The sequence below is a fragment of the Barbus barbus genome (genome assembly GCF_936440315.1).
Source record: "Barbus barbus genome assembly, chromosome: 28".
Lineage (NCBI taxonomy): Eukaryota > Metazoa > Chordata > Actinopteri > Cypriniformes > Cyprinidae > Barbus > Barbus barbus.
The window spans coordinates 26426797-26447513 of record NC_136756.1 but is presented as its reverse complement, the minus strand read 5'-3'; the positions used below and the strand labels follow the sequence as shown (position 1 = coordinate 26447513).

At 34.0% G+C, this 20717-nt stretch overlaps 2 protein-coding genes across 2 annotated transcripts; one reads left to right on the top strand and one right to left on the bottom strand.

The window, feature by feature from the left end:
• Positions 1–4488: 4488 nt before the first annotated feature.
• Positions 4489–8062, bottom strand: LOC306848829 (keratin, type II cytoskeletal 8-like; the record flags this gene model as incomplete). The annotated part of the gene is made up of 8 exons (XM_079383581.1): positions 4489–4927; positions 5254–5474; positions 5652–5777; positions 5973–6137; positions 6224–6319; positions 6411–6471; positions 7186–7394; positions 7841–8062. 8 exons carry the CDS (start codon positions 8060–8062, stop codon positions 4915–4917), a joined length of 1113 nt encoding a protein of 370 aa, XP_079239707.1. The 3' UTR covers positions 4489–4914.
• Positions 8063–9627: 1565 nt separating this feature from the next.
• Positions 9628–20426, top strand: LOC306847929 (ankyrin repeat and BTB/POZ domain-containing protein 1-like). The gene is made up of 12 exons (XM_079382177.1): positions 9628–9897; positions 10987–11049; positions 11146–11201; positions 12125–12269; positions 12349–12508; positions 13709–13754; positions 13836–13952; positions 14866–14978; positions 16759–16857; positions 17066–17233; positions 18045–18245; positions 19157–20426. Exons 1-12 carry the CDS (start codon positions 9842–9844, stop codon positions 19361–19363), a joined length of 1431 nt encoding a protein of 476 aa, XP_079238303.1. The 5' UTR covers positions 9628–9841; the 3' UTR covers positions 19364–20426.
• Positions 20427–20717: the final 291 nt, after the last annotated feature.

The following is a 20717-nucleotide window of genomic DNA, read 5'->3' as shown; positions in this document are numbered from 1 at the left end:
TAAATTCATGCCATTCCTATAATTAAAAATGAGCCAACAACTTCATGTAGTCTGTTGCCAATTCTATTAGAATTTGAACTCATAAACTAAACATCATGCTAAACAACAAACAGTTGAGGTTTTAAACTCAAAGTTTGCTCACCATATGAAATCTCGCAGTGCATGGCTGCAGATCCTGACATGGTGAGACATCCTGCAGTTAATGGAGTGCTGTGTTTCTGACAGACGATGCTGTTCAATCCCCCAACATTATGAAGCTGCAGGCCCAGACCAGCACTTCCAGAACTATCGTGTTTTCAGACAGAGCCAACTGCTGTTTGGAAGATTATCTAACCTGATTAGATAAGATTACCTAACCTGAATTCAATTGCTGATAGATTGCAATTTACACTTTTTCTACTATAAAATATTACGCTATGACTGAATGCATTATTATATAAAATATGACACACACTAGGTTATGATTTAATGCATTAAGTCTGGTTTATTTTTATTAATTGTATTTGTAAATAGAAATTGTTCAGTTCCTTAAATATTTTCATAGTCATTTATTGTTTTCCTAATTATTAAAGATTTATCACATTCTTTAGTATTCTTTAGGGAGATTTTTCATTTCTCAAGCAATTCTTCTGTCAACTTCACTAAAAGCAAAGATAAATGCTGTTGTCAGAAATGTTGTGTAACACAAAAATCCAACAGTTTTTGTACAAACAAAAATTGAAAACATACCTTGAGTAATAAACGGGGCCCTGGAGGAACACCTCTTCAACCTCCTGCCAAGACAAGCCCTGCAGCTCGCGAAGGCCATGAATGATGGCGTGTACAAATAAACCATCTGGAAAAAAAAAAAACAAAAAAAAAAAACACGCAAATTATTTAGACAACCCAACAGAGCTCATATTGTCAATTCTACGCAGATTATTTGATATTTTGATGAAAATAAACTCAAGGCCGCATTTTATTCCAAAGATCTTATTTGCAATTATTACAGAACTTATTTCTAATTGTTACACTGTTATTGTGTTACTGTTATTGTCTGTGGTAGCACTTGAGATTTGTAAAATACAATAAAAAGAACGTGCAATATTATTTTTCTTACACATACTACTACTAATAGTATATGTAGTAGTAATATTAGTATGAAATAATAGTAGTTAATACAGTAATATGTACAGTAGACCTACATAGTACTAAAATGTTACAAATAATACATTTTATTATATAGTATACATTTATTTTAACATTTTTACGTTTTTTATTTTGTTACAAAACATTAAGTATCCCAGAATGGTGCAATAACACAGAAAATAAGAGCAAGCTGTAAATATTATAAAATAATGCCATCTTTCGACACTAATTTTGATCAAATCAAACACTGACTAAGCTAGCAATAATAGGTCATGCACCATGTGTTTGAAAATAACTGGGGAGAACTAAATTCACAGCTTATTTTCTATCTAAACTATCATTAAATACTAAAATATGCTATTCGTTTGTTGGTGTAATAAGATGTCACATTGATTTATGCCATAAAACCTGGTCATTTTCAGGAATCGCTTTAATAAAATTAATAACCTTACTCACGTGTCCGATGTTGCTACTTGCTAGCAGTTTTATAATGTTGGAAATTATTACGGTACACACGCTACAAAACAAATGTTCATCCAAACAGCAGGAGACACTGTCTAAAAAACCGATAGTTCTGGAAGTGCTGCTGTGAGCGTGCAGGTCTGAGCGTGCAGTTGGGCCTTCGGGCCTGCAGCTTCACCTTACTCCTTTAATCAGGGGAACGAGAAAGTGAGTTATGCGTCTGGTGCTCATGATTCATTCCAACACAATTTAGCTCGAACCCTAATCAAACACACCTGAGCATGCCAATCAATGTCTTCAGGGTCATTAAGAAAATCACAGATAGGTGAGTTTGATCAAAGTTGGAGCTAAACTCTGCCAGAAAGTGAGTTTAATGAGCCAGATTTGAGGATCCCTGATTTAGGCCGATTTGCTGTTCAGAGGCTGTTTGAAAATGCCCCTCTCAGCTGCATTCTGAAGTTGAGAGTGAGATAAAGGTGTTATTGAAGAATTCTAGAGACAGAGCGGGTGGACGAAAGGAGTACTACCACCGTCTGCTGTCTAGTCCAGAGACCTCGGGGGAAGAGCTTTGCCAATGAATACCGTTTAGCACATCAAAACATATTTTCAGCAGAGGTCAACGTAATAATTTTATATTTTTTATTTTTGTTCATTTGTAGTATTTTTATATTTGTATAGATTATATTTTAGTCTCTTTCAGCGTGTTAAATTAGCTGTATTAACCTGAATTGAATGTTTTGTATTTTGTATTTAATAAATCCATTGATTTGAAATCCTTTGACTACCATACATTTTTGACAAAACAGACATTAATTATGTGGTGACTGCCTCCATTTCAGCCATATAACTAAGTTTTTCCCAAAGACTTAAGTTATAGTAGCTAAAAAGTATTTATAGTGAAACAGATTTATTGTTGTAGTGCCGGCCCTGTGTGGGCATATATAGTGAGGGGTTCCCGTGCAGGGCCAGCACTAAGGGGCCAACATTTTGCCAATGAGCAAAGTCTCAGAGGCCCTGGGCTGGCAGCCCGCTGGGGGCCCTTAGGCTAGCCCTAAGTGGGCCCGTAAAGGGCCACCGCAGGCTTGTTTGCAGGGATGATTTTGAAAAGCACATGTTGTGATAAATGGTGAAATGGAGTTTTTCAAAACTCTGAATCTGTTAAACTATTGTCGCAAAATTATTCACATTCGAAGCACTCTAATTGGATCGCGTATCGCAAATAATTTGATTCAGATCGGGACTTCAATATGGGTTCGCGAATCAGTTTGATTGGGACTTTGAGTGGGTTCGCAAATTATTTGATTTAGATCAGAACTTCATGTCCCAGATAGCACACAGACACATACGTCTGCAAGATGTCTGTTAAAGATCACTTGATCTGGAAAGCATCTGCTGTGTAGAAACATCTGACAGATGTAAGATGTCAGTTTTACCTACACATCTAATAAACGTCTATTTGACATCTGAAAGGAAATCTCCAAATGAGCAAAAAATACATCTTCCAGATGTAAATGCAGACGTCAAATAGACGTCTCCGTGATGTATGTGTGGGACTTTGGAGCATATATCACAAATCATTTCTTTATATTGAAACTTCAATATAAAGTGCGGATCGTGAATCATTTGATTCAGATCAGGACTTCGGTGCGGGTTCGTAAATCTTTTGATTCAGATCAGGACTTCGGTGCGGGTTCGTAAATCTTTTGATTCAGATCAGGACTTCGGTGCGGGTTCGTAAATCTTTTGATTCAGATCAGGACTTAAGAGAGCATAACGCAACTAATTTGCTTTAGATTGGAATTTCAGAGCAGGGAGCGCGAATCATATGATTCAGATCGGGACTTCGGTGCGGGTTTGTCAATCTTTTGATTTAGATCGAGACTTTGGAGAGCATATCGTAACGCTTTATTTTTTATAAAAAAAAATTGATTATTAAACAGTACAAAACATCAAAACATTATGGCAGTGCAGTTATAAAAAAGAAACAAGAAAGAAAGTATACACAAATACAAATGCCCTAAGAAAAAATTAACTATGGTTTTACTATAGTAGAAGTGTAGCGACCTTTTTTGTATAACCACATATTTACTACAAATACCATGTTTAAACTATGGGTAGTGTAGCAAAAAATAGGTTAATTTGTATATACTACAACCATGGTATTTGTATAGTTACCTTTTTTCACCTTTAAGAGGTCACAGGTTGAATATTGAGATCAACTTTGAATAAAAAAAGGGTTAGAAATTGTGAAATTTAGCTTAAATATAAGTTATATTTTCCTATAGTCTCTTTCGAGTAGCCAAACAATCCAAAGAAAACATCTTTAAAACAGAAAGAAAAGTCTCTTACAAAATGAGATTGGATGAACATTAAAAATTCTGACCAAAAATTTGTCTTTGTGGGTACATTTACTAAAAGAAGTAAATGAATCTTCCTCAGAAGAGTGACAAAAACAGCAACTCATTTCAATGTCTGACTTATTATTTATGTCCATAAGCTTTTTGTGAAATTTGGATTAATTTATGAATCTGTTGCTTGCCCTCTTCATATTTAAGGAGAGAATTATAGTTTCCAAAGTCAGACATCTCTTGTTATAATTTTCAAGGGCAAAGGATTTGGTAGGGATGCTATGACATGTCCCTATCAATATTTCACAGTTTCAATTACTGTAGATGGTTGTTTAGCTGTTTATGTTGCCCTGTGTTTTTGTTGGCGTGAATAGGAGGAGTCAGTCAGTCACATGAGAAAATTGAAAAATGTGTTATCTTTCATCATGGTTGTGTGTTTGTAAAAGTGTCGAGGGGGTGTTGTTGTTTCAGCATTAGCTACTTTCCTTGGAATCCGATCAGGCCTGTTTCTCTCTTTGAAGACAAAATGACACACTTCACCCCTGCCTTTCGAGTTTACTGCATTAAACATCCCTACATTTTTATTGATACATTTATTTTTGCATTATTAATTACATTTTACAATTTAAAAAAGATTACAAGTCAGAGTCTGGGACAAGGGCAAATCAATCAATCAAAAAACAGCAAAAATAATTCATGCAGGTACTAATAATTTGACTAAAAGAAAACAATGAGTTCAGTTAATTATAATAAAACATTGAGAACATAAAAAAAAACTATTTTATGTATGAGCAGGCCGTGAAAGCAAAAAACAGAATATAATTTTTTTTTTTTCAACATGATTTATTTTCTTCTTTTTTTTCAGTTGCTCGCTACTAATCTTTATTCAGCATTGACAAGCAGGGATGAGATGACGTGACAATCAGATACTTGCTGTTCATCAGCGTTTATGGGCTGGATGGATGTTTACAGTGGACTATCGTCCAAGCCTGATGGGAAAGAGATCAGATTTACTGAGTTATTATCTTCTTACCTTTCACTTTTACCTACTTTTGACCACTTTTTTCAGTTAATTCATAATTTATATAATGAAATGTATACAAAAAAAACATTTAAAATAAAATGATTAATATATTGCAATAAAACTTTAAATATTTATATTCAATAATTATAATAATACATAATAGATTAATTATATACTAAGATAATAATATGAATATAATACAAATATTAAAATAAATAATACTAAAATTAATCAGAAGTCAAATACTTTATTTTAAACTCTTAGTTAATTGCTGAAGCCCTACAGCTTCACCTGTTCTCTTCTCCTTCCAGTAGTTTCTTGTAAGTGGCAATCTCAATATCCAGAGCCAGTTTGACATTCATCAGCTCCTGGTAGTCTCGAATGTGTCTGGTCATTTCGCATTTGGCTTTCTGCAGTGCGTCCTCCAGTGCTTTGATTTGTTCTTTCGCATCAAGCACCGCCTCCTCACCGCAACTCTCCGCCTCTTTGATTTGGTCCTCCACGCTCTCACGCTGTAATGATTTCAGAGAATTAAAACAGTGTCACTGTACAAGCTGTTTACGTCCATTTACAGATCTGAGACAGTACAGAAAGTTATCAGTGTGTTTGCTGCGGATGCTCATGTTTGCCCAGGTGTTCAACAGCAGACACCAATAATTGCTCTAATGAACAGATGAATATTATCTTACCTGTGATTTAGCTGAGGCTATCTCATTTTGCAGTCGCTTTATCTGCCTTTTCAAATCAGCTATTGCACCTTTATTATCTTTCAGGTCAGTGTTACACTGTTTAGCCTGTGATGAAATCAAGTCAAACTGTGGAGGAAAACACAGACATATGAATATATTTTATGCACAAATAAAATATATTAATAATACAATCTTACTCGTTAGTTTAAGACATGAGAACCTGCAGGAAATAATAAGCAGGTTGCTTAAGGCTCCAACAGCTACTCAGTCAGAGTCAGAAAAGTCAGAAAAGTCTCAAAAAGTCAGAGGTGTGATCTTCACCTTGTTCTTATACCAGGCCTCAGCTTCCTTTCGACTGCATGCTGAAATCTCCTCATGCTGGCTCTTCACATCAGCGAGGATCTTCTCCATGTTCAGCTGCCTGCTGTTGTCCATCTGCACCACAACGGACGTGTCCTTCATATCAGCCTGCAGCTCACGCAGCTCCTACAGAGAAAGAGAGGTGAAGTCAAGTCCTCCGATTAATCTCAGGATGTTCAGCTGCTTCACTCATGCATCTGAGTTTGCATTACCTGTTCATAGAAGCTCTTGAAAAAGTTCAGGTCTTCCAGGATTGCTGTTATTTTATCTTCCAAGGCATTTTTATACAAGTATGTTTTATCCACATCCTGTCAGGACATGTACAGTGTACCTGTTAGCTTGGCAGATCCTTGGCATATTATCATTATTCATAATCTTCTGCAAATACATTTGTCTTACCTTCTTCAGAAGAACAAACTCATTTTCAGCTTTGTTTCTGTTGTCAATCTCATCTTCATACCTGTTGAAGGAAAACTGAATTTTGTCATACAAATCTTGTTAACTTCACTCAACGTTGTTATTAATTATTTGAGCTGAAAAAAAAATCTAAAAAAATTACATAGAAATCCTAAAAGCAACAAAAATGAATAAAAAAGCTACTAAACATAAAATTAGCTACTAAAATATAAAACTGAAAATATTTAAACTCATTCAAAAATGTTATAATTTATATTCATGAAAAATATTAATATATTGATAATTACATGAATTACATTAAATTATATTTATATATTATAATGGTGGCTATAAATATGGGTACAATATCACAACTGTTAATTAATAATATTACTATATTAACAGTATAGTTGTATTAAAAATATAACAGTGTATTGAATCTTCAAACCATGTAAAAATGTTTTAGAATCTTTCTGTATTTTTATTTTCTTTTTTGATGACAGTGATGGATACTGCAGTAAGAATAGATTAAATTGACACATTCTTAACATATTATAATGCATTTCTTGGCATACTAGTGTGAAACTGTGGTTATCGTGGTAAATGATTGTGAGGAATGTTGTTGTTGTTTACATGATTTTACATTTAAATCTGAAATAATATTCAATATTGACCGAGACTTGAAGAATACTGAGACTTAGCTCTGTTCTAAAACTGAACACTAATGTCAGGTTTCGAGTCGGGCTCAAGACTGAAGATGAAGTGTGTGATTACAGACCTTTGTTTTTGTTCCTCAACCTGTGTGTGGACATTCCTGAGCTCAGCGTCCAGGTGTTCATGGTCTTTGATCACCCGCTCCAGCTGTGCGCGCAGGGAAGTGATGTAGGACTTCAGCATGGGCTCCAGCTTAGACTCGGGTTCGGTCTCCTTCTGTAGCAGCTGCCATTTAGTCTCCAAAACCTTGTTCTCCTGCTCTAAATTACGGACCTGTAAAAAACAAAACACATTTTTATGCTCAAATATTGCTCTTACAACATAACTGAGAGTTATGTTTCATTTAAGTATCAACTTTGACGTAGGAGTAATAAAATACACACACAACAGACAATAGCTGTCATACAGTAAGAATAAAATGAATGTGGATAGCAGCTCAGATCATTTGATCTTGTGAGAACGGAATGAGAAATATTTGAGTTCATATTGAAATCTCAGATTTCTGATAGTTTCGGCTAATCTGAGCACAGTTTAAACAGTTGAGATCTCTGCTGATACTCTATAGAAGACACATGTTTTTCTTATCTATAGATAGATAGATAGATAGATAGATAGATAGATAGATAGATAGATAGATAGATAGATAGATAGATAGATAGATAGATAGATAGATAGATATGAGTGATAAGCAGAGTGAAACAGGTAGAGAGAAGTCTCACCTTGTCGATGAAGGAGGCAAAGCGATTGTTGAGAGTTTTGATCTCTTCTTTCTCCTGGATCCGCACAGCATGCAGGTCAGGGTCCAGCTGAAGATCCACGGGAGTCAGGAGGCTTGTGTTAACGGAAACAGGCCTGATGGGGACTGCAGCTGGAGGCACGTTCCCGGCTCGGGGGTGCGAGCCCACTGAACGGCTGCTGAAGCTATTGCTGGAGGAGCTCATGATGGACAGACAGACAGAGAGAGATGAGGAGGTGTTTTACAGAGGGATGACAGGAAGACAGGTGGTACTTCCTGAGAACTCGGCTACTTATACGCTGACAGGTGGGTGTGCTTTTGTGTATAAATGAGAAAATACCAGCATTCCTCACTCTGAAAAACCTGTTCAGCCCACCACTCATCCAGAGCAAACACTCCACATTCATGCACGCTCACGCAACTGAAACGACGAGCAGAACTACCATTCACAGACACTTCAAGGGATCTACCTTTGATTATGAGAATATTTCCTGTTCCTGATTGTCTGAAATATGTGATGAATGCAAAGTAGGGCTGCAATAGCTGAATGTGCTGTTTTGAGTCATTCCTTAATATTGTATGATTTTTGGTGGCATATTGCGTTCATGCACAAAAAAAAATAAAATAATAATAATAATTTGATTTAGTGAAATAATTACTTTATTGTTTCAATGCAGTTGATTCAATTCAGTATTGAATAAGTTTTGCGTTTATATATTTGTATATATATTTGCAGTAGTGTAACGCTTTTTCAGTTTTTTTTTCTTTTTAATGATAGAAGGCCATTTATGTACACACAATTTCACAACAAATATGTTTATCTGTTGTTATGTACATGAGCAATTTTAAATGATTCATTTATATATGCTGCCTGAGAATATAAGATAAATTATTATTTTTTTGTCTGCACCATTTAATGTTCAGTTTAATGAGAAATTAGTTCTCGCCACAATAATTTTACAATAAATAATAAAAAAATTAAGTAAAAAGTAGTTTTTTTAAAAATTAACTTTAATTGTTAAAATATTTAATTCTTTAATCATTAATTTATAATGTATTATGTATATGTATATATGCATTAGTTATGCCTTGCAATGCATTGTACAGTCTAATGAATAATTGTAACCACAGTTAAAATAATATAACAATCGATTCATTCTTACACTATGCATTTTAAATTCTGTTATAATTATTTACAACAAGATACAATGTATTGCAACAGTAAAAAATGCTGGGTTATTTTGTTTTTAACACAAATGCTGGGTGCAGCCCATACTGCGTGTTATGAATAATTATAACCATTTAATAACCCTTAATAATGCATTACACGTAAAGTCTTTAAGTATTACCGTATATTCTTATGTTTGCAATGTATGAAGTTTTTTTTCCATCAATCAAATGAAATAAACATTAACTGAAATAAAATAAAATATACGAAACGTATTTATTTTTTCAACTTACTTTTTGTTTGAGTACTTAAGTTGAAGTAGTCAAATAACTAAAACTCAACCTCAAAACTAAAACTATATAGACATATTTAAAAACTAATTAAAAAAACTAAAAAGTAATATATAAAAACTATATTAGATATTAATTATAGCCTACTAAAATAATAAATCAAATTCTGTATTAATGATCAATCAAATGCACAAATCCAATTTAATTTTATTACTCGGGGTAGCACAAAGTATAATAATTCAAATGGAATATGATGTGTTTGATAAACATGTAGTTCACTGGAGCCACTGTTTATATTCCAGCCCGGTCCTTTAGAGGGCGCTGTTGAGACGCACGCAAAGCTCAACAGTACGTACACAAATCTGCTTCCTGTTTACGTTTATTGAGCTTTCTCAGTGCGAGAAGAAACAGCAGACATCGCGAACTGCACTTGGAAACAGGCTCCGCGTTACTTCTGTTCAGAGCCCATCCTGTCTGTGAGACAGGCCGTTTCAATGCATTTCAGAGAAGCTTTACCGCCGCGCAGATGGACGCTGTTGATCTGTTTTCAAGCTGCAGAAAGGGCGACATTGCCAGAGTGAGGTCAGACAGCTGATGGCTTCTTGTTGTTGTTTTGGGTTGAAGTTTCACATGTGGACAAATATGCATAGCCTGTTTATTCTCAATATATTTTATATGCATATATATACAGTAGAGTAGATATACACGAGATATGCATATGGAAATTAATTTGCCTAATCTCTAGTCTCTGATTTACATGCACTGACCTAAAATTCCTATAGATAATATTTAATCATAACTGAACGAATATGCATCACTTTACAATCTTTAGATTAATGTGCACATGTCACTATGGGCTACATATATGCTTTATATAAACACATGCATTTCGAATTTGTATTAAATGATCTAGACCAGTGCTTCCCAAACCTGTCTCCCTCATCAGAAACACCCAATTCCTGTCTTGCAGCCTCTACTAACGACCTGATGAGTTGAATCAGGTGTGTTAGATAAGGGAGACATACAAAATGCACAGGACAGGTTTGGGAAGCACTGATCTAAACATTGCATATGCTTAACTAAAACAAAACCTAAGTAGATTTGATATGTTTATTCATATAAAAATCTGAGTTTAGATACTGTATGTACTAATGTAAACAAATGTGCTATATTTTTGCTGCATGTACATATGTGCATATCTAGGGCAAAGCTGATTAGTCTATATAGTTTGTGGATATTGCATATCTGAATGCATTTAATTGACCTGTATTATCTTTTATTGTCTATAGATGCAGAATATGAATATAGAAGCAAATATGCACAGTTTACCAAATCTATTATTTAAATAAAAACTAAAATAGTCTTTATATTTAATCAAATGTGCATTTCCTATGTAATCTTGTGAGACTGCATATATTAATGGATATGCTTGTAACACTGTAAGATATCAGGGTTTTTTCAGTTTGTTTGGAAGTAATGTTGTGAAATAGTCAGACACCCCGTGTGGCCTCAGAATTAGACGGAAAAGCATGTGAGTCTGACAGATAACGTGTTGTCACTGTATTGGCCCACATACTGGATTTACTGTATTTAATGATTTTTTGCTATTATGTTGGTTGTAATGTATCTGGTCTCTGCTTTATCTTTTGATGTTTTTTCCATCTTCTCCAGATACCTGGTTGAACAGAGGGATGTAGAACTGAACATCAGAGATAAGTGGGACAGCACACCTCTGTAAGACTGCTCACTTAGACGTATTTCCTTTTATTGTCTGCAGTGCGTGTTGTAATGAAGCCTCTGCCTGATATCTCTCTCTGTCTTTGTCTTCAGGTATTATGCATGTCTCTGTGGACATGAAGAGCTGGTGCAGTACCTGCTTGCCAACGGTAAATGCTATAATGATAATTCATACATAAACAGGGCATTATAACCTGTACTGTATAGATGGATTTGCACAATTATGGTACAAAATAAAGCATGAAACACGTACACATTTGAAAAAAAAAAAAAAAAAGTAATTCTATAAATCTTTCATTTAAAAAAAAACTTTTTTTTTTTTTTTTCAACAAATAGTAAACAGGTGTGCAACCTATAGAAAACTTTCAGATGGAACTTAAAAACTTTGTTTAGAATTTTGGGACTAAATCTTGGCTTGTAGTTATTAATGAATCTGTATTCCCATTAAAAACAAAATATGTCTGCACTGCTTGTTTTTTCATGAGAAGGTTGTGTGCAAGTGTGGTACAGAGCTAATATAATTTATTTTATTTCAATAGATTATGTATGTTACGTCTGAGACCTGAAGACATTTGTTTGTCAAAAAAAATCTTAATTTTTTTTTTTCTTGAATTTTCTAAAAAAATTTCTCTTTTTTTTTTTTTTTTACCCAACAAATGGTCCATGAAAGCAGGCATGTAACCTTCAGAAAACATTCAGGTGGTAAAATTAATTTCATGAGCTTTTTTTTTTTTTTTGGCAATTATTAATATATATATATATATTTATATTTGTAACCCTATTACCAAAATTTGAGCATGGCTAAACAATCTGTCGTGTTATATCACAAATCGGGACTATGTAATTTAATTTGATTTGTATTCAGTCAAGACCTAAAGATGTTTGATTAACTTTTCATGCTACGTTAAATTTTATTTTAGATAATAGTTTATCCATAATATATAATAGGTCTCACTAGAAATCAAATAGATTTTTTTGTCCTCAGTGATGTTTTTTTTTTTTTAAAGAAATGCACTGTCTGTATTACCAGTATATGTGAAAGTGCATTACAGGAGTGTGTTTGCTGTTTCAGGAGCAAAGTGTGAGGCGAACACGTTTGATGGCGAGCGCTGTCTGTACGGAGCGCTGAGCGACCCCATCCGCCGCCTGCTCAAAGAGTACAAGCGCATCACGGCGAAGGCCATGCAGAGAGACTATTACGACCAGTTCCTGCAGACGTGAGGACCACCAACACATACAAACACAAACCACGGTCACTTTCACAAGCTTGCTGATTGGTGCTTTTCCCCCTTGCAGGCTTTTGGAGCAGGGAAACTACAGCGATGTGACGTTTATGGTGCACGGTGAGATGTTTAAGGCCCACCGCTGTATCTTGAGTGCCCGATCAGAATACTTTGCCCACATGCTGGAGACCAAGTGGAAGGGGAAGTGTGACATTACCCTCAAACATCCACTGGTAGGCGCTGTTTCTCTACACACACATCACTTTCACTGTCTGCATACTATCCATTCTGTGCCACATGGAAGCCCATTATTTCACAATTTCGGCTTTCTTTTGATTTTTTTCTGAGAATAGTGAGAACTCGCAAATGTGACTTTTATCTTGCAATTCCAAGTTTACATCTCACAAGTTTATATTTTGGAGTTCAGACTTTTTTCTCAAAATTGAGTTTACGTCTCACATTTCTGTTTTGATTTTTTTAGTTTTTTTTTATTAAAAAAAAAGGTTACTGTGACTTTTTATCTCACAATTCTGACTTGTTTACACTACAGAATTAAAACTAAATGTAATCGTGATTTTTCTCTCACAATTCAGACTTTTTTTCTCAGAATCTTTTTTTATATCTTGCGATTTTAAATTTATATCTCATAATTCGGACTTTTTTCCTCACAATTTTGAGTGTATAGCTTGCAATGACTTTACATCTTGCAATTCTGACTTCACAGAATAAAACAATCACATGTAATTGTGACTTTTCATCCAAGAATTCTGACTTTTTTCTTGCAATTGCCAGTTTATATTTCACAGTTCTGAATTTATATGCCATAATTCTGAGATATGAAGAGATATAAACTCAATTACCTTTTTTATTTTTTATTCTGTGGCATAAACAGGCTTCCATACAAATAATATTATGTCAAAGGAGCCCAGATGGCATATTATTTGTGATGCATACTTTTTCATACTTTCATAGAAATAAAAAAAAATTGGGAAATGTCACTTTTTTCTGAATAGTAAATTATGCCACCTTTTTATAATTTAGGATGAAACATGAAATCATATGTTATATTTACATTTATTAATTTCGCAGATGCTTTTATCTAAAGTGACTTACAGTACAAATGAGGAATACAGTAAGCAATTCATTATAAAGGGAAGGCAAATAAACACGAAGTGCTTATAATACAACATTTCAGACATAATTTAAAGAGGAATCAAGAAAAAGTGAAAGCATAGTTTTTTTTTAATGTTCATCATGTTTTCTTCTAAAGGTGTTAATGCTACTGTTCACATCTTCTTGGGCTGCTTTAATTATCTTCTCCCCAGGGTTGTGTTAAATGAAGAAGAACAGTCTTTTCTCTCTTATAACCTTTTACTTCAGCATGCTTCAAACTCTCATGATCCTAATGTGTCAATTTTAATTTCCTTTTCCAGGTCAACCCTGCTGCATTTGGTGCAATCATGCAGTATTTCTACACTGGTGAGCATCAGAGTTTGTAGGTGGTGTTAGTACTCTGCTGGCTGACAGTGTTGTTCTTCACCACGTGCTGTCTTTTTCCAGGCCGTTTGGATATAGATGTGAATTACGTGGAGGACTGCAAGCGTTTGGCCAAACAGTGCAAGATCAGCGAGCTGATTGAGGAGCTGGAAGTGAAGTGCAAACAGGTTTATGAGTTTGGTGAGGAGCCGGTCTAGTTCATGTGACAGCGTTGTGAAACTCATAATGATTCATGTTAATGTACACCTTGAAGAATAATTAGCTTCACTGCAAGGTGTTAACAAAAAGTAGAAAACTGCATTAAAGCAATACTACTGTTTTTAAAAGAAGTCTCTTCTGCTCACCGAGGCCGTATTTATTTGATCAGTAAAAATTAGCAAGTATTATTTCAATTTAAAATTAAAATAATAGTTTTCTATTTTAAATTATAAGTTATTCCTGTGATTCAAAACAGTCTGTCACATGATCCTTCAGAAATCATTCGAATATGCTGATAAGCTACTCAAGAAACATGTCTGATTATTATCAGTGTTGAAAACAGTTCATATATTTGTGCAAATAATTTTTTAGGATTCTTTGATGACTAGGAAGTTCAAAAGAACAGTGTTTATTTGAATTAGAAATCTTTTGTAACATGTCTTTACTGTCACTTTTGATCAATTTAATCAAATGCATCTTTGATGAATAAAAGTAATAATTTCCTTTGAACTTCTATCAGTTTTGAACAGTAGTGTATTTATGAGAAGTAGTATTTTTCTGATTTTAATGCAGCTATGATTTATTCAAGAAATTAGATTAGTATTTATCTTGCACAAAATATTGTTTAATATTATTTAATGAAACCTTATCCATTAACATTACTTAATGGATAAGATGTTGAACCATGTTTAAAATGAATAAATAAAATAGTGTGATGATAGCATAATTTAAAAAAAAACACTACAGAAAATCCTCAGCAGTATTTATTTTGTAAGATTTATTTATTTCCTACAAAAAAATCAAATTTCAGGATTTTAGGTAAACTATTTGGTGAACCAACTGATTCGTTAAAACAAATCTTGACTTCTCAGCTCCCTTGTTCTCTGTCTGGCAGTGTCTAATAAGCCCGGGACGTGTGTGAAGGTGTTGACTCTGGATCCTCATGACTTTCAGCTGCAGGATGGAATGGCTCTGCTGGCTGACAGCGCACTTCCTGCTGAGCTGCGGGTGAGAGGATGCACCCAGTCCAACTATAACCTTTTATCCCTAGGGTGAAAATTCATATGTGAAGGGTCTGTGGCTGCTTGCATTTTTAAAAATGTAATTATGGGATGTGCGGTTGCCTAGCAACTAGTGGTTTAATTCATAATATTTAAATGCCAGTTCCTGCTGCCCTGTTGGAGCTGGAGGCTTTTCACATGAGGCTCCATCTCTTCATGGAGAACAAATTTGCCTTAAGGACCTATAAATACTGTTGTGAAAATTGTCTTTAGTATTTGGGGTAAAAAAAAAAAATCTTTCCAATTTTCTCTTGAACTGCACATCCGGTGGAGATGAGTTTCTAGACATAGTTTTTAAAAACTTACAAAAAAACTGTATTTGATTTTATGGATTTAGAAATTAAAATGTAAGACTCCATACACTAATGTTCAAACATTGGGGTTAGGATGATTTGTATTTGTTTGGAAATAAATCAATACTTTTATTCAGCAAGGACACATTAAATTGATTAAAAGTGACAGTAGAGACGATACTAAAGATTTCTGTTTCAAATAATTGCTGTTCTTTCTATTTATCAATCAATCTTGAAAACAAGGTTTTCACAAACATATTAAGCAGCACAAATGTTTTTAAAGGGGTCATATGATGTGATTTCAATTTTCCTTTCTCCTTGGAGTGTTACAAGCTGTTTATGCATAGATAAGATCCCTGAAGTTGCAAAGACTGAAGTCTCAAAACCAAAGAGATATTCTTTATCAAAGTTAAGACTCTGCGACGCCCCCCTAAAACGGCTCATTTAAACGCACCCCCACATGTCTACGTCACGATGTGGAAATATTTGCATAATGCTGCCCAAATGTTCACACAAGCAAAGGCGGCGTGGTTTCAGTAACCGCAAGAGTGTTGAAGAAGCTGTGTCAGGGAGACACTGTGTGTTTCTAGGCGAAAGCAAAAGCACTTTATTTGGCCTTCTGAAAGTAGATGCATTTAGGAATTATTAAGATTACTTACAACAGAGCAGCACAAGCCAGATGTTATCACAACGCATTTTATGGACGACCGTTTCATGAGGTAATTCTGACTTTGCTATGACACTCTGGCCCTTCTGAATCAGCGACTGCAAGTATGTTTTGTTATTAGTTTAGTATTTGCTATTTTCTGTTCAAATACAGAGTTTTGCGCATCGTGTATGTGTGTGTGTGTGTGTGTGTGTGTGTGTGAGAGACAGAAAGAGAGAGTCAGCTGTCTTAATTGCAGCTTGGGTCCAATCACATACGAGCATCATCACTGTGTCTTTTTTACATTTATTTTGAAAGATGAAGCTTGTGATTATGGAAAGGGGCGTTACATTTCCGACAAGTGCTTGCGGTGTTCGGCCAATCACAATGCACTTTGCCAGTTGGCCAATCAGAGCAGACTGCGCTTGTCGGAAGGAGGGAGTTTGTAAAAAATGACGCTTTTGAGAGAGGCGGGGCATAGAGGACCTACAATAATGTACAGTATTTGAAAAATAACACCAAAAATTGTTACACCAAATACAAAAGCATCATATGACCCCTTTAACATTGTTGATAATCACAAATGTTTCTTGAGCAGCAATTATTAGAATGATTTCTGGAGGATCATGTGACACTGAAGACTGGAGTAATGATGCTGAAAATGTATCTTTGCATCACAGGAATAAATGACATTTAAAAACATTCAAATAGAAAACAGTTATTTTAAATTGTATTAATAGTTCACAATATTACTGTACTGATTAAAACTCTTGCTGTTTGATCTTTAGGTTGGATACGGTCAGCTTCCTTTCGATCTAACTGATAGTTTTCCGAGTTACCCTGACATCTGCTTCCGGGTGGAGGGCTATGACTTCCTGTGTCATAAGGTCAGTGTTTAACACTCATGATCCCAGAGTTTTGTAGGAAGGACGATTTTAGTGGCATCCCACATGCAAATAAATATATCAATCTAATACCTCTTGGCTATATTTTTAGTGAATTATTAGTATGATGGTTGTGCTTTAATATTCTATTTGTGGCTTGATTGAAAAGCACATTTGTGCAGATGAAATATGTTTGTGTTTATGTGCGCAGGCGTTTTTCTGTGGTCGTAGTGATTATTTTAAGGCCCTGTTGGAGGATCATTTCAGCGAGGGTGAAACTCTGCAGACTCTTCCCAGCATTCCTGTCATCACCCTTCATGATGTGTCTCACGATCTGTTTACAAGAATCCTTTACTACATCTACAGTGATAACACTCAGGTACACACAAACACTAACATACAATAAACACTAAAACTCAACAATCAAGACCCATCCCATCAGTGGAGGATTGTGCGACAAGAAAGTTATTCAACTAAATTTTCTACAAACATAAGGCTTACAAATAAAAGTTTGTGTAGTTCTGGCATAAAACAACCCGATATCTATCATTGTTGACTAAAATGAAAACCGTTATGAGTTCAGTGAAATAAAGCAGAAGTAAAATACAATAAAATAAAAGTGTTGAGTGCTAAGTAGAAATATAAAAACTAATAAAATTACAAAGGCACATAATAAAATTACTGAAATTCAAAAACAAACCGAAAATCCCCAAATAAGTCAAAATATTAATAAATTAATTGAAGTAAAGCTGAAATAAAATTAAAATACTAAAGTACCTAAAATAATAAATAAAAATAAAGGTAAATATAAATATTTCAAAAATTAAAGAGAATTGAAAATATGAAAATTAAAACAGTTACATTTAAAATATGAATATATAAAAAATTCAATATGAATATTTTAATTTTATTTTAACCTATATTTACTTTTTTAAAATTTTTTATGATTAGAGCACACTTTATAAGGGCATGTTCTTGTACTTTTTTCTTCCTGAAAATTATTGACAATGTCAGTCCAGGTTTCTTTCACCTTAAACAAGCATAATATAGTTTTACAGGACAGTTTTTCACCCTCCGTTTCAAGTCCCTTTAAGGCGAGTCATCTTGTTTCATCGTGTTCATTAGCTTCATAAATGCAGCGATCTGTCAGATGTTCTAATAATGGAGCCTTTGTGGTTGTTTTTTTCCAGCTCTCTCATGAGAACGTGTATGAGGTTCTGTGTGTGGCTGACATGTACCTGTTACCGGGTCTGAAGCGTCTGTGTGGCAGGACTCTGGCTGTGCTGCTCAACGAGGAGAACGTGCTGCACATGTGGAAGACAGCCAAACTGTTCCGGCTCTCGCGGCTGGAGGACCAGTGCACTGAATACATGGCCAAGATCATAGAGCGGGTATGTGTTCATTCACAAATATGCTGCTTATGATCATAATTCACCTGATTTACATTCATAATTTATGCACCTGGTGTTATTGTGAAGCACTCATCCAATAATTTTAATATTATTTAAAAAATATCTTGAATTTTAATTATAAAAAGTAAATGATTTAATATATATTAATTTAATTAAAAAAATATTTAGACATAATTTATGTAAATGTAAATTTTTATTTTTAAATATATATTTTTTAATATATTTTAAATTATTTTAAATATAAAAATGCATTATTATTAATATCTAATTCTATATTAATATATATTTATAGGATATAAATAGAATTTTTTAAATATTGTAAATATTTAAAAAAAGATACATTATATAAAATTGTAATATAAATTTAAATGTAATTCCATTTATTTATACTTTGTATATAAATATGTAAAAATAATATTTAATTTGATATTAAATATATATTTTTACATTTTTATAAATTATATTATAAATATTAAGTCCAAATAAAAAGAAATTAATACTTTTAATGTAAAAAAAATATTAATTCTAAATAAAAAGAAAGAAATGAATACTTTTAATGTAAAAATATTTTTAAATGGAAATAATTTCATATATGAATGATGTTTAAGTTTATATAAATATATATTTATGTAATATTAATGTATAAAAATAGTTTTTAATATGAAAAGAAATATATATATTGAATAAATATTTTTTTTTTTCACACAAAAAAAACACAAGCAATTAAACTAAATCAGGCGTGTAATAGTCTCCATATGAAATGAACTCCTGCCCTATTTTCCACTGACTGCTCAGTTTCACTTGAAAATATGTCACATTACAGATGTTTTGAATGCCAAATTATATTTTCAACATGGATTAAGGAGATAATGAAGTGATGTTTGTTTCAGCTGGTGGAAAGGCCAGAGTTTGCTGATATGATCAGAGAGGATGCTGGGAATGTGGCCGCCAGGCAGGAAACTGATTCCATCCCTCTGGTAGACGAGATCCGTTTCCACATCGCCAGTAACGTTCAGACGTACAGCGCCATCGAGGAGGCCAACCAGAAACTCAGCGCCCTGGAGCTCCTGCTGGCCAGCATCGGGCTGGAGTGCTAAGAAACACAACTAACACGAAAACCAAATGCTTTACATGCACAAATAATCCGTAGCAAACTGGCACCATATTAGCAGTAACAAACTAATATGGTCGATTCGAACCAAAAACATGCATATATGGAGTCAGTGTGAGTCACATTGCAGTGAAGCTTCCTGTCTTTAGTTGTTTATTTTTATGAACAAAAAGAGATGAAAGCTTGACATTTCACCGGTAGTGAGCCTTATATCTTTGTGATATTCTTCCACATGCATCATGACAGATGTAGCAGAATATTTAACAAGCTTTATAGGAAACTTTAAGTTGTGAAGTGTCAGAGTCAAAACAATGCTGTTACATCACCGAATATGATTTGAGCCAATGATTAATTTGTCAAATTTAAGAAAAGGAGTGCATTTAAAAATAATCCTTTTTGAGATGTTCAAATATTAGGTGCTCGTGATAGAACTGACAATTCTAAAATCGTCCAATTTTGATCCAAGAATGAATTACAAAGGATTTCACTTGCGTTCTCTCTTGAGTTTGTGGGATATTTTGCCATTTGTTCAAGCAGATAGATAATTATTTATGCCTTGAAATGTGTGTTCACTTACAAATGTATCTTCCAGCACTGATAATAGAAGTTATCCAGCTTTGCATCCACAGACTTCTGGTAATATGCATGCAATATTTGCATATCATTACTCAATCATATAATCAGGATACATGCTCCTTAAGTATTTAATATTTGTCCACCTAAACATTTTTGCTTTGCTTTTTTTCCTGCATTGCTTTGATTTTATTTCATAGCCTTTTATTTATTGTATTTTACGCCGGTCTTAAAGCATATCCTGTGCTCATTTGCTCAGCAGCACTTGGTCAGTTTGTGTATGTTTGTTTCTGAACGGGGGGTGCTCAGGAGAAAATGCCACACAGGAGACTTGTGGATGAACTTTCATGAAGTGTCCATTTACCAGCTGATGCGTTGGCATTGCCGTTTCCTTTCCTATGATGTATTGTGGGATGCTCTGACTGAATGGGATGTACATACGTGAGCAAATATAAATATTATTTAATGTACATATTACTTGTGGGTCTGTTTGATTTACCTTCGGAGAAGTCTGAGAAGAGAACACTGGGGGAAAAAATTCCATTCTGCATTTTTAAATGTAATACAAATGTCTATTATAACTAGAAATTTCTATTAGTATATTAGTTTTTGCTTTAATAACAGCAACACTCAAGCCAAATTTGTTTATTACAAATTTTGTCAATGAAAAGTATTTTTTATAATACATATTTATTAGTACAAATGTTATGATCAGTATATTTTGAGTGATACATTGAAAATATACCGAGTAAAAAATTGCATATTAG